The sequence below is a fragment of the Lolium rigidum genome, chromosome 3 (genome assembly GCF_022539505.1).
Source record: "Lolium rigidum isolate FL_2022 chromosome 3, APGP_CSIRO_Lrig_0.1, whole genome shotgun sequence".
NCBI lineage: Eukaryota > Viridiplantae > Streptophyta > Magnoliopsida > Poales > Poaceae > Lolium > Lolium rigidum.
Genome location: NC_061510.1, coordinates 390,589,280 through 390,607,639, shown reverse-complemented (window position 1 = coordinate 390,607,639; position 18,360 = coordinate 390,589,280). Strand labels below are relative to the sequence as shown.

The 18,360-nt window shown below is 43.9% G+C and overlaps 1 protein-coding gene across 1 annotated transcript; it reads left to right on the top strand.

The window, feature by feature from the left end:
* Window positions 1–2,838: 2,838 nt before the first annotated feature.
* Window positions 2,839–4,159, top strand: LOC124700776 (probable carboxylesterase 15). The gene has a single exon (XM_047232848.1). It carries the CDS (start codon window positions 2,923–2,925, stop codon window positions 3,952–3,954), a length of 1,032 nt encoding a protein of 343 aa, XP_047088804.1. The 5' UTR covers window positions 2,839–2,922; the 3' UTR covers window positions 3,955–4,159.
* The last annotated feature ends 14,201 nt before the right edge of the window (window positions 4,160–18,360 follow it).

Below are 18,360 nucleotides of genomic sequence, written 5' to 3'. Positions count from 1 at the left end.
TACTAGGGAAAAGCTTACCGCCGGTGGAACAAACAAAAGCTACCGTAGGCGCACCAGTGTGAGCTAAATGGTAACACCCCGGTGGTAACAGACTACCACCTGCGCACTAGCCTGGTACACCGGCTATATATGGACATACTAATGACAAACTGGTTAGGTACGATGGCCCTACCTTTTTGCAATAAGAAAAGCTCCAACACCAAGCTATCAATGTAATTTTACACCAAGCTATCAATTGAGTCCATGGTGCCTCCTTGTGGCGTTGATGAGAGGAGAGTAACGGTACGAGGTCATCGTCCACGATGAGAGCAGGAGTAGAGAGGAGGGATAACGCGGCGATGAGATCTTGAAGGACGTTAGAGGTCGGCATCGAGGTTGGTGTCAAGGAAGAGGTTGGTGTCGTGGAGCGTCCCCGAGGAGTGTCGAGGAGGTGGCTATGGTCGGCGGCAGCTACTCGATGATTTGTTTGCAACTAGGGCACCGCCTCTCTGGCTTGGATGCGCAGAGGGAAAGGAAGGGGAGTCCAGAGGGAGGAGGGGGGACCAAAGAGAAGAGAGAGGGGTGGGCGAGCGGTGGAGAAGGGCAAGAGGAGGAGGGAGAAATGATAAGAGAGAGGGGAGTAGGCGAGTTAGGTAACCCCGGCGTATTTTAGAATTAAAGTGAGGTTACCGCCAACGCACCAATATGGTGGTTCTTCGGCGGTAAGTGAGCCCTTTAAAAAAAAGTTGCGCCAAAATTTGAAATCGTCTGGAAACTCCATTTTCCTTTTTAAATTTGAGGATTGTAAAAAATCGCTAAACGCCATCGGCCGTCTGAGATTGTTTGCAAAATCCATAGCCATTTTACCAAAACATGGCGCCATTTTGTAAAATATGTCCTCATGATTCTTATTTTTCTTTACAACTAGATTACATAACATATGGACATCTCAACGAATTTTAATTTTTTTTATGTTTGTATCATTTCCGTTCATAATTTTCTAAAATAGAAAAGGCGATCCACAAGGGAGTGCAATTTCTGTCTAAACTTACCCTCGGTGCACCAATATAGTTGTACGTCGGCGGTAGCAATATACTGCCGGTGTACCACTATGATGTACACGAACGGTAAGTGGGGGCACGGCTCTGCCCTAGCTCGGACCTGGGCGACCTTTACCACGGGCACGCAAAATTTTAGGTACGTCAGTGGTATTTTTGAGCAGCACCCAATATTTGGTGCGCCGAGGGTAATATAGTGGCGGTGGACCCCTTGTTTGGCGCGTCGTCGGTAACTCGTGACCTATATGCGTTTTCCTATTAGTGCGGCCACAATCCCTTCTCTCCCTTTGGATCTCTTCCTCTCTTATTCGGATGACCACCGAACATTGCAGACTTCACCACAATCAGGTTTCCCCTATATGAAAGATCATCAAAATGAATTAAATAATGATTCCATACATATAGAAAACCCGGAAGACTTTTGATGATACCACCGATCACTTTCGAAAACCTCGAAGTGGTTCCCATAGTTTCTCTCTTATAATTATAAAATGTCTGAAACACGTACTTCTGAAATTCGCTAGAACTATTCCGAACAACTCCTCTGAACCACATACCATATTTAGTACTCTCACTACATATCATAGAACCTTAAGCATGTGACCCCAAAGGTTTTTTAATGCGCAACCATGATACCAAACACCTTCGGATCAATAATCAACGCTAATGGACATCCATGATGACTCTGTTGCATATTCGAAGATATAACGAAACAAACCTTCCATGTTGATACATGTATTAATCCCTTTGCTTCATGATATGTTGATAACCCGAGCCGAGACTTTAAGCATTCTCGTGAATCAACTCTTGATCATAAAATACTTGTTAACCTCGATCCGGTATCAATTATTCCCTTCTCGTTTGGTGTATATTAATGATATCATGCGATCACTATGGCATGGTGTCTCCGAAGACATATTATCTTGACATCACAATACTGAGAGGTCCCACATCATATCTCTCCTTTGTTAGGATCCCAATCTTGAATCATTAAGTCTCATGTTTGTATCAACAAGATATAGAGCATGATAATATATAATCTCTTCCTAAAATTACGTTCAAATTTGAATTCATCCGCTTGATTACACTTCAACAAGATATAGAGCATGTTTGTGTCAACAACTTCGTTGTAGTGAAGTAGTTGAAGTCCGAGCTAGGTGTTTGACAGGTTTTGATTTCGATTCCTCACAACATAATTTTAATTTCCGAAAATAATTCGAATGTTAGACTACAAATCTAGCTGAAGTTTAATTCTATGAAATTTCGCATTTTTTCCAGAATTTGTGGGGATTTGTTATTTCTCAGCTAAGCTCGTGCTCAGTTAAATCGTACACTATTTGATTTGCTTTGTGATTTGTGCTAGTTATCAGTTGTAACATTAGTTGCAACTAAGATTTGATGATATCATCTGACTGAGAACGAAATTAGTTCTCAGTCAACCCACACCCATTGGTGAATCTCTTTGAGGCGCAAAAAACGAAATGTTAAACCCTGCTTTCAGCTCTCTCTCTTTTTTCGATTGTTTTTTTAGCTCAGTTACGTCAAACCATTTCTGTTGGATCGACACAAAAAATTGTCATTCTCAAGATCATTTCGGATCTTCTTGGTGGAAACAGCGAGGAAATCAGTGCAAGAAGCAAATCGTTGACTCGCTAACTGTTGATACATCCGTGGCCACCAAGTTTCATGAAAAAAAGAAAGAAATAGGACAGCGACGATGTCAGGGCGAAGATGTCACTCAGCTGCTCAGCTCGTGTATAAAAGAGGGCAGCACAGCGAAGATGTCACCCAACTACCTACCACACTACCAGTACCATCACTGCTCACTGAACTGCTTCAGTCAACTTAGCTTATCTTCATAGCCTCCACCGCCCATCCCGCGCCCATGGCGTCCTTCCCGCCGCCGCACGTCGTGGAGGATGTGCCCGGAATACTCCAGTTCTTCAGCGACGGCTCCGTGATCCGCGCCGAGTACACCTACCCGCACCCGCCCCTGACGCCGCCGCCCGGCCAGCCCGTCGTCCAGTGGAAGGACATCGTGTACGACGCCAGCCACGACGTCTGCAAGCTCCGCGTGTACAAGCCACAGGCGGCCTCCTCCTCTTCCGGGGAGAAGCTCCCGGTGATCGTCTACTACCACGGAGGTGGGTATATCATGGGCAGCTTCGAGATGCCCTGCTTCCACGACTGCTGCCTCCGCCTCGCCGGCGAGCTCCCGGCCGTCGTCATCTCCGCCGACTACCGCCTCGCCCCCGAGCACCCCCTCCCCGCGGGCCTCGACGACGCGGCCACCGTCCTGCGCTGGGTCCGCGACCAGGCGGTCGCGGTTGCCGAGGAGCTACCGGACGCGGACCCCTGGCTCGCGGAGTTGGCTGACTTCGGCCGGGTGTTCGTCGCCGGCGACTCTGCCGGCGGTGGCGTCGTCCACCACACGGCCGTCCGCCTCGCCTCGGGCCTGCTCGGCCGCCTCGACCCCGTGCGCGTCCTGGGGCACGTGCTGCTCTTCCCGCTGTTCGGCGGGGTGGAGAGAACGAAGTCGGAGCTGGAGCTCCCGCCGGGACCGTTCATTTCGCTGCCGGTCATCGACAAGGGATGGCGCATTCTGCTGCCGCCGGGATCCACGAGGGACCACCCGTTCTCCAACCCGTTCGGGCCGGAGAGCCCGGCGATGGACGGCCTCCCGCTGCCGCCGATGCTCGTGGTGATCGCCGAGTACGACCTGCTCTGCGACCGCGCCGCCGACTACGCCGCGAGGCTCAAGGCGATGGGTAAGTCGGTGGAGCTCGTCAAGTTCGACGGGCAGGACCACGGGTTCTTCTCCGTCGAGCCGTACGGCGACGCCGGGACCGAGGTGGTCCGCCTCATGAAACGCTTTGTCTACGACAACGGCGGCGACGCCGCCGCCGTCTCCAACTGATCTGGGGATGGATCCGCCTGATTGGCGTGGCTCGGTTTTATATTGCATTATTGCCTCCTGGAGTCCTGTGTGTCAGTCAAGTTACAGTAGTTGTATGCCGATCTTGTAACATTTTGTTGTGGACACTAGTGTCTAGAGAGCGACGCACCATTCTCGTCCAAGTGAATGCCATTCAGAAGTTTTGAATAAAGCACGTTGTGGATCAGTGTGGCGGAGCTTCAAACAAATAATTGGGCGTGCCAAGAAAGAGCAAAACTGTTTGTTCAAACAAATAATTGGGCGGTGCCTCTTGTTCATATTGGTTCAGGACATGCGCATACATCTCAAACAAAATAAAATGTACATGGATTCAGTTTGACCAAAGTATGCAAGTCTCCTTGAGAGCAAGTTCAACCAAATAATTGGGCTGTTGGCTGTAATCATGTTATCTATAGCTAAAATATAGCTAACACGTACAATATTCCCTCCATTTTGATGAAAGGCATCCTCGTTTTATGTGTTTTTTTCTTTGATCATAATTACTTTAAATATATAAAGATTGTTGATATAAAATTATCATTATTAGAAAGTATATTTCAATGCGAATCTAACGATACTAAATACATACAATATAATTAAGATTTATTTTTATCAAAGTTTGGTTTGAAATATGTGTGCGCCTTATACATCGAAACGGAGGTAGTTTTTTATGTATTACTTTATTAATATATGACACACATTTTTTACTCTCATAACTTTTCTAGGAGCACATACTACAGCTAACACTTAAGCCCACTTATCTTCTATCTCCTCTTTTTTTTTCCTCCAACTAAATACAAATATAATATTTAAATTATTATTGCATGTTGACTAAATCTTATTGTACTTGCTCTGATTAGGCACTGATTCATGTGACATATTTGATGCCGGAGGTACTGATTGAGACACTGAATTCATGTGACAACATGCATCTCTTGATTATGGCACACATTCGTGTGAAAACATGTTTTACCGATCAATTAGCGAAAATAAGCCTCGCTGAAGAACACCGGTCATTGCTTGACATTTGTAGTTTTCGTAGAAAAAGAGAGATTTGCTCCATGGTTTATTTGCAGAATGCTTTTATTTGGTGATGTGTCTAAATATATTTATACATGAGGTCTTAAACTCCTTATACTTTGAGTGATTAGTTAGATTAGTCGTAGTGGGGAGTAATATAAAGTATTGTCATGCATACTATGTTATTATTTTTCATAGTGCATATTAACATAGACGTAGTATCATACTCCCCTGTTCTGAAATAGTCTACATTGTAGCACTAAAATTTCTTCTAAAATAATCTACATTCAACCTTTTAGTCAACAACAACAACCGAAACTAAGAAAAATGCCATTTAAGGTTTAAATCCCTCTAATAAGGATTTAATAAGATCATAATAAAGAAAAATTAGTTTTAATGTTTTCTTTATTTATTTACTGGTTTTTATTTATTTTTGAAACTTTTCTTAATTATTGAATTTTAATTGAATTTAGAATTAAATGAAAATACTTAATTAACAAGTTTTAAATAATTAAATTTTTATTAAACATAAAAATTTCATATTATATTTTTATTGGATAGACTTTATTTTTATGAATGTTTTGATATCTCATTTGTATTTTTCAGAATTGAAATGAATTTTATTTATTCTTGTAATGTTTCAGCAATTTATGAATTTTGAAATAAAACAGAAACTACTAAACACACCTAGGCTAGTGCTACCCAGGGTCACTGACGATTGGGCCAATGCCACGTCAGCTGCCACGTGGACTTTGATCGAGGTCAAAATCAACGACGTGGCGGGGAGACTCTCTGCCGGCGGGATGTCGGCGACGACGGCGCCGTTCCCGGGCTCGCACGGACGGGCTTCTCACACCACTCGACTCAGCACGCCAAGGAGAATCTACTGGTACCAGCGCCGCCCCTAAATGGTCGCCGGAGCTTGTCCGACAGCGAGGTACCGCGGCGGCGGACACAGGTGAACGGTGCGGTGACACTACGGCGTGCTAGGGAGCAAGGCGAGCATGCTATGCGGTAGAGGGGCTCACCATGAGTACGACGGGCGTGTCGGCGAGACTTGTGGTGGTCTACATCGACGGCGAACGTCAACTGGTGGTGACCGGCGGGGAAACAACGGCTCGATTCGATGGGCTCAGGGCTTCCCGACAAGCGTGCTTCAACGAGCACTAGTAGGAAAAGCCTCATCAGTGGCGCACCAAAAATGGATTCTGTGGCGCATGGGAGGTGCGCCACAGAAATGTCGCCACAAAAATAAGGTTTCTGTGGCGCACCTGCCCATGCGCCACAGAACTAAGGTTTACGTGGCGCACTTGTTCTTAGGTGCGCCACAGAAAAGCGTGCGCCACGGAGTGGTTCTTAGTGCGCCACGGAATTTGCTTGTATTATACACGATTTTGTGTCTGCCCGCTATACATATGCAGTTTATACACGGCAATACGAGATACACAATACGGATACACAGAGTTATATACAGCAACATTCAGATATAATATAAATATCATGTACATTGCACGGATATAACATAGACATCATCATCACATTACTTAGAGCCCGATCGAGATACATATATAGTGGCAAGTGTCAAATGTTTTGCATACAACTCTTAATTCATACAAAATTCACAATTTCGAGATACAAAGTAGTCTTCATCCGGTTCCTCCTTTGCTCCGTCATCTCTACCCACCGAGGCTCGCTTGCATCGGGGTCCTTCATCCGAGTTCCTACTATGATGAAAATGGAAGAAAGTGAGACCAACAAGTCCGATGCACAAGAGAAATGGAATAAATGCCTCATACATTGTTGGTCAACACAAATATTAACATTCAGGGACGGTGTAAGTGAGACCAAGTCCGATGCACAAGAGATTTGATATTTGTGCTATCTTACCAGACTCACTTACGCCGCCCCCGAGTGTACGGTGACCAAACATTTTAATCATCGGCATTTTGAAAATCTCAAAGCAAATGAATGACAAAATGGAATAAGTGCCTCATACATTGTTGGTCAACACAAATATTAACATTTAGGGATGGCGTCAGTGAGGCCAAGTCCGATGCACAAGAGATTGATATTTGTGCTATCTTACCAGGCTCACTTACGCCACCCCCAAGTGTACGGTGACCAAACATTTTAATCATCGCCAGGTAGGATGCACAAGATATTGATATTTGTGCCATCACACCAAGCCTCACTTGCTCCACCCCCGAGTGTACGAGTGATCGACCAACCATCTAATCATCGACAAGTAAATCACTTGGGGTAATGTTAAAATGTTTGTCTCCATATTTGGGAGACATTTTTAATATTGGAGTCTAGCTAATGGAAATCAAGAACTAGTCTTGATCTCCAAATGGTGATTAGAGGGAATTTATTCATCTTAAGCAACATTAGGGACAAATGGGATCATGCAAGGGACTTGGGTCATTTGGATCATAAGGCATCAATTAAGGAGGCAACCAGGGACAAAGGGAAACATTTGATGATCCATTATCATAGGCAACAAAGCAGCAACTTTTTCCCCTCTAATCTAGCTAGAGTCCTTAAAAGAAATCCATCATAAGCATGGTCAAATACACATATATAGCATGGGGCAGATGCTCCAAAGGGATTATATATTCATCACTTGGTAATTTGGAGAGCAAACAAGCAGTAGCCATATCACTCAATCCAATAATATAGTAATTTGGATCATAAGGCATCAATTAAGGAGGCAACCAGGGACAAAGGGAAACATTTGATGATCCGAGTAAGTGCATGAAACTTTGAGCTACCCAAGAATAAAGGCCAACGAGTGGATAAACATCTGCTCAACCATTTCTTGCACTAGAGGAAAAGTAACCAACATTGAAACTTGAATAGTCAAGTGACACTACAAGCAGCTCACACACACATGCAAACACATGTGTTGACGAGTAACTAAACAGCGAGAAGAACACCACCAGGATATTCATGGGTACTTAGGATCGGTAGGGAATTGATAAAGTACAGTGAGGAGCAAGCATACCATCGAAAGCTGTCAATTTGAGAGAAATAACATTGGGGTAATGTTAAAATGTTTGTCTCCATATTTGGGAGACATTTTTAATATTGGAGTCTAGCTAATGGATATCAAGAACTAGTCTTGATCTCCAAATGGTGATTAGAGGGAATTTATTCATCTTAATTAAGCAACATTAGGGACAAATGGGATCATGCAAGGGACTTGGATCATTTGGATCATAAGGCATCAATTAAGGAGGCAACCGGGGACAAAGGGAAACATTTGATGATCCATTATCATAGGCAACAAATCAGAAATCTTTTTCCCCTCTAATCTAGCTAGAGTCCTTAAAAGAAATTCTACTTAAAATGAAGTAGCTCTCTGTTGGTATTGGTTACCAACAGGAACTCAAGCCACTACTTGATCTTACTAATTCAAAGCGGGACCAATGCAGGACCGGTGCTTGATGTTGCCATCATCTCTGCCCCCAAGAACTCTCTCATGCTCTCTCTCACATGCCATGCCAGCTGCTTGCTCCAAAACACAAGCATCACGGGCGGAGCATAGAAAAAATATATAGCTAACGACACGGTAAAACAAAAAGAATGTTTGACTGTTTTTATTCATGATGACCACAACGAGCGGCACAACGAGCATCCGGATCGAGCACAACATCATCCTCTCTCGTAATTTTGTCCGGAAAGCAGCATCAACATCCGGAGAACAACGAGCAGCACAAGAGCATCCAGATCGAGCACAACATCAACACATCCGGAGAGCGAGGGTAGAGGAAGAGGGAGGGGAGGGGAGAGGTGGAGCTCACCGACGCTAGGGGTGGATCGAGGAGGAGGTTGACGACGACGGCAGGGGTGGAGGAGGAGGGAGGGGAGGGGAGAGGTGGAGCTCACCGACGATAGGGGTGGAGGAGGAGGTTGACGACGACGGCGAGGGGTGGAGGAGGAGGAAGACGCGGCGGCTCCTCCTCCTTGACGCGGCGGCCCCTCCTCCTCCATGCGGCGGCCCCTCCTCCTCCACACCGCAGCGGCTTGTCTTGCAGGTGGCGGGGATGGGTGGAGCGTGGCGGCATGCGGCCCTCGCGGAGGAAGGAGGCGGCGGCGGCGGCGGCCGGTGCGACGACCATGGCGGCGGCGGCGGGGGAGAGGGGAGGGGAGGTGAACGTACGGGCGTGGGGAGGGGAGGGAGGGGTACGGGGATGATATAACTTACCCTAATTCCGTGGCGCACCAGCACAAGTGCGCCACGAAATAACTACTTACGTGGCGCACCGAGCCGGTGCGCCACGAAATAACTACTTACGTGGCGCACCGAGCCGGTGCGCCACGAAATAGTTATTTCCGTGGCGCGAAAGCATTGTGCGCCACGAAATACCTACCCTAATAATTCGTGGTGGCAGAATGTGGGCCCCACATAATTTACTGTGGCGCACGGTTCAGCCTTGCGCCACAAAAATAAGCTATTTTTGTGGCGCACACTTCCTGGTGCGCCACAAAATAAGTTTCTGTGGCGCATTCAAAACGGTGCGCCACAGAACTAAGCTTTGCCTATAAGGGTTTGCCTACTAGTGGAGGAGGTAGATGGAGACGAGGTGGAGCTCCAGGGCTTCACGGCGTGGCTCGAGGATGCTCCAATCGACGGCAAGAAGAACGGCCGGCGAGCTATAGTTTCGGTAGAGGAAGAAATTGGAGCAAAAAGAAAAGAAAAACGAGGCTAGGTTTCCTCCGGGTATTTATACCCCTCCGGCGGTCGTCGATGGTCACGGAAGTCAACAATGGTGGCCGGGACGTGGAGCTCATCGTCGCCGTGGCGTTCTCCTGTGCGTCGGTGGTGGCGAAGATGAAGACGAAGACCTTGTCTTCAGTCTTATCCAAGCGAAGGGGTACGGTGGGATGGTTTGGGCCGTGGTACTGGGTTGCTCTATGGGCTACTGCTGGGCTCGGTGCTGGGCTGACTCAGCCAGGTGAGGTCCAGGTAAGCCTCTCTCCTCTCTTTTCTTTTTTCTGTTTTTATTTTCTGTTTTATAATTCTATTTTGAATTCAGATTTGAATTATTTTCTATTGTGCAGATGTTTGTAATTATTTTAACTTGGCAAATATCTCCTAAATAATAATTACAGCTTGAGACCTACTACTTTGATTTTTAATATTATGATAGTTTCAACATACACAATATTTTAAATAGGTATGTTAACAAATATAATTTCCATTCTCTTTCTTTTGGAATTCCAAGTATTTATAATACTTATAATATTTTTTTAATAATAGATGATATGTTTACTTTGCTTTATTGATTAATAAAATGATGATCTTAGTACTTAGTTTCTTATTTTAGAATATCATTTCAAGTGCTATTTCATATGTCCTAAATTTTTCTAAGGACTTGATCTCTTATTTGAGAATGTTGTCACTTGCCTATTATTTTATGTGCACACCCATGTGCTAATGAATTGGAAATTCTACTAGAACTCCTTCCAAGTTTAGCACTATTATTATATTGTAATAACACCTTGAAACACCTAGAGTAGATACTACTCTCATTATGGTTTGGTATTGTTTATTAGGATAAGTGGTTGATTACCACATGGGTTTAATTATAGGATTTAGCACTAGGTGTCTCTTATATGTTCAATAATTGAGCATAAGATTTAACTAGTGAACAATTCTAGGTTCTAATTTTATTCACCTAATGGCACATGGTTTGAATCTCAAATATGGCCTAAGTTTTAATTGTGATCACCGAAGTGATACACAAACTAAAATGGAGGTGTGGTTTAGGGTTTTACTTGTGATCATCAAGTAATTCACAAGTTAGTTTGAGATATGGGTATAGGTTCTATATGTGATTTAACACCATATTACTTCGGCTAGGGTTGTGATGACCCATAAGTATAGGGGGTGTATCGTAGTACTTTCGATAAATAAGAGTGTCGAACCCAACGAGGAGCAGAAGGTGTTGACAAGCAGTTTCGATGAAGGATTCACTATAAATGCTCACAGACAAGTTTTCAGGAGGTTTTGATATAGCAGATAAATAAAATACAAGTAAGTAAAATGCGAGAATAATAATTGCAGCAAGTGGCCCAATCCTTTTTAGCACAAAGGACAAGCCGGTTTGTTTACTTATGATGACCAAACGTTCTTGAGGACACACGGGAATTTAGTCTAGTGCTTTCGCTTCATATAGTTGATTAATCTTCATTGTTTTGATAAGTGTTGTGTGGGTGAACCTATGCTAATGCACCGCCCTTCCTAGGACTAATACATACTTGTGATTAAACCCCTTGCAAGCATCCGCAAATACAAGAAAGTAATTAAGATAAATCTAACCACAGCCTTAAACTCTGAAATCCTGCTATCCCTCATGCATCGATATACCAACGGGGGTTCAGGTTGCTGTCACTCCGGCAACCCCACAATTAACAAACGAATACAAGATGCATTCCCCTAGGCCCATAAAGGTAAAGTGTCATGTAGTCGACGTTCACATGACACCACTAGAAGAATAACACCACAACTTAAATATCAAACCATTAAATATTACTCAACATAGCTCACTACTAACATTTAGACTTCACTCATGTCCTCAAGAACTAAACGAACTACTCACAAGACATCATATGGAACATGATCAGAGGTGATATGATGATGGATAACAATCTGAACATAAACCTTGATTCAACGGTTTCACTCAATAGCATCAATAACAAGGAGTAATCAACAACGGGAGAGTTTCCCCTATGAAATACTCAAGATTCAATCCTAGATGTTACAACGGACACGAGGTGCAGCGGTGGAGATGATGGTGTCGGTGGTGGAGATGATGATGATGATCCCAATGAAGTCCTGCTCGATGACGGTGACGATGGCGACGATTTTCCCCCCTCCGGGAGGGAATTTCCCCGGCAGATTTCTGCCTCGGGAAGCTCTTTTCTCTCTGGTGTTTTCCGCCTCGAGGAGGCGGCGATGACTATCCTCGATGTTCCCCCGCACCTTAGGGTTTCTAGGAGATGAAGTACACGAAAGGGCGATGGCCGAGGGGTCGTGGGCCCCCTCCCCACGTGGCGGCGCGCCGGCATTGGTGGCCGCGCCGGCTGATACGTCTCCGACGTATCGATAATTTCTTATGTTCCATGCCACATTATTGATGATATCTACATGTTTTATACACATTATATGTCGTATTTATGCATTTTCCGGCACTAACCTATTAACGAGATGCCGAAGAGCCGAGTTCTTTGTTTTTCGCTGTTTTTGGTTTCAGAAATCCTAGTAAGGAAATATTCTCGGAATTGGACGAAATCAACGCCCAGGGTCCTATTTTGCCACGAAGCTTCCAGAAGACCGAAGACGTAACGAAGTGGGGCGACGAGGCGGTGACACGCCAGGGAGGCGCGGCCTGGGCCCTGGCCGCGCGGCCCTGTCGTGTGGGCCCCTCGCGTCGCCCCTTGACCTACCCTTCCGCCTACAAATAGCCTTTGTCGCGAAACCCCCAGTACCGAGAGTCACGATACGGAAAACCTTACTGAGGCGCCGCCGCCGCCAATCCCATCTCGGGGGATTCAGGAGATCGCCTCCGGCACCCTGCCGGAGAGGGGAATCATCTCCCGGAGGACTCTTCACCGCCATGGTCGCCTCCGGAGTGATGAGTGAGTAGTTCACCCCTGGACTATGGGTCCATAGCAGTAGCTAGATGGTTGTCTTCTCCTCATTGTGCTTAATTGTCGGATCTTGTGAGCTGCCTAACATGATCAAGATCATCTTTCTGTAATTCTATATGTTGTGTTTGTCGGGATCCGATGGATAGAGAATATTATGTTATGTTGATTATCAATCTATTACCTATGTGTTGTTTATGATCTTGCATGCTCTCTCGTTATTAGTAGAGGCTCGGCCAAGTTTTTGCTCTTAACTCCAAGAGGGAGTATTTATGCTCGATAGTGGGTTCATGCCTCCATTAAATGCTGGGACAGTGACGAGAAAGTTCTAAGGTTGTGGATGTCTTGTTGCCACTAGGGATAAAACATTGATGCTATGTCTAAGGATGTAGTTATTGATTACATTACGCACCATACTTAATGCAATTGTCCGTTGTTTACAACTTAATACGGAAGGGGTTCGGATGATAACTCTGAAGGTGGACTTTTTAGGCATAGATGCATGCTGGATAGCGGTCTATGTACTTTGTCGTAATGCCCAATTAAATCTCACTGTACTCATCATATCATGTATGTGCATGGTCATGCCCTCTCTATTTGTCAGTTGCCCGACTGTAATTTGTTCACCCAACATGCTATTTATCTTATGGGAGAGACACCTCTAGTGAACTGTGGACCCCGGTCCATTCTTTTACATTGAATACAATCTACTGCAATACTTGTTCTCATTGTTTTCTCGCAAACAATCATCATCCACACTATACATCTAATCCTTTGTTACAGCAAGCCGGTGAGATTGACAACCTCATCTGTTTCGTTGGGGCAAAGTATTTTGGTTGTGTTGTGCGGGTTCCACGTTGGCGCCGAAATCTCGGTGTTGCGCCGCACTACATCCCGCCGCCATCAACCTTCAACGTGCTTCTTGACTCCTACTCGGTTCGATTAAACCTTGGTTTCTTGCCGAGGAAACTTGCTACTGTGCGCATCACACCTTCCTCTTGGGTTTCCCAACGGATGTGTCAACTACACGCATCAAGCAAATTTCTGGCGCCGTTGCCAGGGAGATCAAGACACGCTGCAAAGGGAGTCTCCACAATCCAATCTCTTTACTTTGTTTTTGTCTTGCTTTATTTTATTTACTTTCTTGTTTGCTGCACTAAATCAAAACACAAAAAAATTAGTTGCTAGTTTTACTTTATTTACTGTCTTGCACTCTATATCAAAAACACAAAAAAATTAGTTACTTGCATTTACTTTATTTACTTTCTGTTTATTTCATCATGTTCCTCCTAAGTACACTCTAAAAGACATACCGGTAGGACGTGGGTCTATAATTGGGAAAGATAATATAGAAGATTTTTTCACTCATGTTAGTACCACTGAAGATTTTGAAGATAGACACTTGGTAGAACTTGCTCCTACTTATGAAATTGTTGTTGCTTCTTTAGTTCACATGTCGGAAACTAAATTTGTTAATCTTAATCCTATAATCCAACACATGTTTCTCACACTTGGTGATATGGAAGAAGGGGAAAAGAAAGATTTTGTATTCGAAACCCTTCTTAAAGAATTTGGGGGAGTAGCAAGAGAAGCTAGAAAAGTCTTCACTAAATATAATATGCTAGGCTCTTATACCAATTTTGCCAGTACCCTTGAAAAAATGGAAAAAGATAGACAAAAGTATACTAATCAAGTTAATTATGAGGGGAGATTAAATCACCAATACCGTGCAAACTCTTAGGAATGTGCGAGGCACTAGAAAATAATTATGCTTGGCTTGTTCCCGAAAATTTGTTTGATGAAAATAGCAAGCCTAAGACTAATGAAAAGGGAGCCTCTGAAACTTACATAGATAAGATACAATGCATAGTTGAGAAAACTCCAAACCCCGCTGTCGATGCATCATCTCTTGATAATACTTGATATACACTTTCTGCGCCTAGCTGAAAGGCGTTAAAGAAAAGCGCTTATGGGAGACAACCCATGCTTTTACTACAGTACCTTTATTTTATATTTGAGTCTTGGAAGTTGTTTACTACTGTAGCAACCTCTCCTTATCTTAGTTTTATGCATTGTTGTGCCAAGTAAAGTCTTTGATAGTAAGGTTCATACTAGATTTGGATTACTGCGCAGTAACGCGATTTCTTTGCTTGTCACGAATTTCAACCTGCCTCTCTGTAGGTAGCTCAGAAAAATATGCCAATTTACGTGCGTGATCCTCAGATATGTACGCAACTTTCATTCAATTTGGGCATTTTCATTTGAGCAAGTCTGGTGCCATTTTAAAATTCTACTTTACGAACTGTTCTGTTTTGACAGATTCTGCCTTTTATTTCGCATTGCCTCTTTTGCTATGTTGGATGAATTTCTTTGATCCATTAATATCCAGTAGCTTTATGCAATGTCCAGAAGTGTTAAGAATGATTATTTCACCTCTGAACATATAAATTTTTATTGTGCACTAACCCTCTAATGAGTTGTTTCGAGTTTGGTGTGGATGAAGTTTTCAAGGATCAAGAGAGGGAAATGATGCAATATGATCAAGGAGAGTGAAAGCTCTAAGCTTGGGGATGCCCCGGTGGTTCACTGATACGTCTCCGACGTATCGATAATTTCTGATGTTCCATGCCATATTATTGATGATTCCTACATGTTATATGCACACTTTATGTCATATTCGTGCATTTTCTGGAACTAACCTATTAACAAGATGCCGAAGTGCCAGTTGCTGTTTTCTGCTGTTTTTGGTTTCATAAATCCTAGTAACGAAATATTCTCGGAATTGGACGAAATCAAGTCCCAGGGTCCTATTTTGCCACGAACCTTCCAGAAGACCGAAGAGCATACGAAGTGGGGCCACGAGGTGGCCTAACCACAAGGAGGCGGGGCCAAGGGGGGGCCCGCGCCGCCCTGTGGTGTGGGCCCCTCGTCAGCCCCCCGACTCCGCCCTTCCGCCTACTTAAAGCTTCCGTCGCGAAACCCCTGATGCGAAAAACCACGATACGGAAAACCTTCCAGAGACGCCGCCGCCGATCCCATCTCGGGGGATTCTGGAGATCTCCTCCGGCACCCTGCCGGAGAGGGATTCATCTCCCGGAGGACTCTACACCGCCATGGTCGCCTCCGGAGTGATGAGTGAGTAGTTCACCCCTGGACTATGGGTCCATAGCAGTAGCTAGATGGTTGTCTTCTCCTCATTGTGCTTCATTGTTGGATCTTGTGAGCTGCCTAACATGATCAAGATCATCTATCCGTAATACTCTATGTTGTGTTTGTCGGGATCCGATGGATAGAGAATACCATGTTATGTTAATTATCAAGTTATTACATATGTGTTGTTTATGATCTTGCATGTTCTCCGTTATTAGTAGAGGCTCGGCCAAGTTTTTGCTCTTAACTCCAAGAGGGAGTATTTATGCTCGATAGTGGGTTCATGCCTGCATTGACACCTGGGACGAGTGACAGAAAGTTCTAAGGTTGTGTTGTGCTTGTTGCCACTAGGGATAAAACATTGATGCTATGTCCGAGGATGTAGTTATTGATTACATTACGCACCATACTTAATGCAATTGTCTCGTTGCTTTGCAACTTAATACTGGAGGGGTTCGGACGATAACCTCGAAGGTGGACTTTTTAGGCATAGATGCAGCTTGGATGGCGGTCTATGTACTTTGTCGTAATGCCCAATTAAATCTCACTATATTTATCATGACATGTATGTGCATTGTTATGCCCTCTCTATTTTTCAATTGCCCGACTCGTAATTTGTTCACCCAACATGCTTTTATCTTATGGGAGAGACACCTCTAGTGAACTGTGGACCCCGGTCCATTCTTTAATACTGAAATACAAATCTGCTGCAATACTTGTTTTTACTCGTTTTCTCTGCAAACAATCATCTTCCACACAATACGGTTAATCCTTTGTTACGACAAGCCGGTGAGATTGACAACCTCACTGTTTCGTTGGGGCAAAGTACTTTGGTTGTGTTGTGCAGGTTCCACGTTGGCGCCGGAATCCCTAGTGTTGCGCCGCACTACATCCCGCCGCCATCAACCTTCAACGTGCTTCTTGCCTCCTACTGGTTCGATAAACCTTGGTTTCTTACTGAGGGAAACTTGCTGTTGTACGCATCACACCTTCCACTTGGGGTTCCCAACGGGCGTGTGCTTTACGCGTCATCAAGCTAAATTTCTGGCGCCGTTGCCGGGGACCTAAAGAAAAGTTACACCACAAATATTTCTATCTCCCACGTCAACTGCACGCCAGCAGCAAATTTCTGGCGCCGTTGCCGGGGAGATCAAGACACGCTGCAAGGGGAGTCTCCACTTCTCAATCTCTTTACTTTGTTTTTGTCTTGCTTTATTTTATTTACTACTTTGTTTGCTGCATTATATCAAAATACAAAAAAATTAGTTGCTAGCTTTACTTTATTTACTGTCTTGCACTCCATATTAAAAACACACAAAAAAATTAGTTACTTGCATTTACTTACTTATTTCAACATGTTTCCTTTTAATTTTACTACAAAAGACATACCGGTAGGACGCGGGTCTATAATTGGGAGAAACAATATAGAAGAATTTTTCACTCATGTCAGGACCACTGAAGATTTTGAAGATAGACACTTGGTAGAACTTGCTCCCACTTATGAAATTGCTGCTGACTGCTTTAGTTTGCATGTTGGAAACTAAATTTGTTAATCTCAATCCTATAATCCAACACATGTTTCTTACACTCGGTGATATGGAAGAAGGGGAAAAGAAAGATTTTGTCTTAGAAACCCTTCTTAGAGAATTTGGTGGTCTAGCAAGAGAGGCTAGAAAGGTCTTTGCTAAATTTAATATGCTTGGTTCTCATACTAATTTTGTTAGTCTCCTTGAAAAAATGGACATGGATAGAATAAGGTACACTAAAAATACTAATGATGGTGGGGAGATCAAAGCACCAATACCATGTAAACTCCTAGCTATGAATGATGCACTAGAAAATAACTATGCTTGGCTTGTTCTCGAAAATTTGTTCGATGAGAGTAGCAAGCCCAAGACTAATGAGAAGGGAGACACTGAAACTTATGTATCTAATATACTATGCATGGTTGAGAAAACTCCCAATACCCCTGGTTATAATGCCGATGCATCATCCTTCGATAATACTTGAGTTACACTTTCTGCGCCTAGCTGAAAGGCGTTAAAGAAAAGCGCTTATGGGAGACAACCCATGTTTTTACTACAGTATTTTTGTTTTATATTGGTGTCTTGGAAGTTGTTTACTACTGTAGCAACCTCTCCTTATCTTAGTTTTGAGTTTTGTTGTGCCAAGTAAAGTCTTTGATAGTAAAGTAAGTACTAGATTTGGATTACTGCGCGAGTTCCAGATTTCTTTGCTGTCACGAATCTGGGTCTATCTCCCTGTAGGTAGCTCAGAAAATTAAGCCAATTTACGTGCATGATCCTCAGATATGTACGCAACTTTCATTCAATTTGAGAATTTTCATTTGAGCAAGTCTGGTGGCCTAATAAAATCCATCTTTACGGACTGTTCTGTTTTGACAGATTCTGCCTTTTGTTTCGCATTGCCTCTTTTGCTATGTTGGATGAATTTCTTTAATCCATTAATGTCCAGTAGATTTATGCAATGTCCATAAGTGTGAAGAATGATTGTGTCACCTCTGAACATGTGAATTTTTATTATGCACTAACCCTCTAATGAGTT

What these genes read in the sequence shown, in the direction of transcription:
- LOC124700776 (XM_047232848.1), top strand. Translation starts at nt 2,923, where the DNA reads ATGGCGTCCTTCCCGCCGCCGCACGTCGTGGAGGATGTGCCCGGAATA.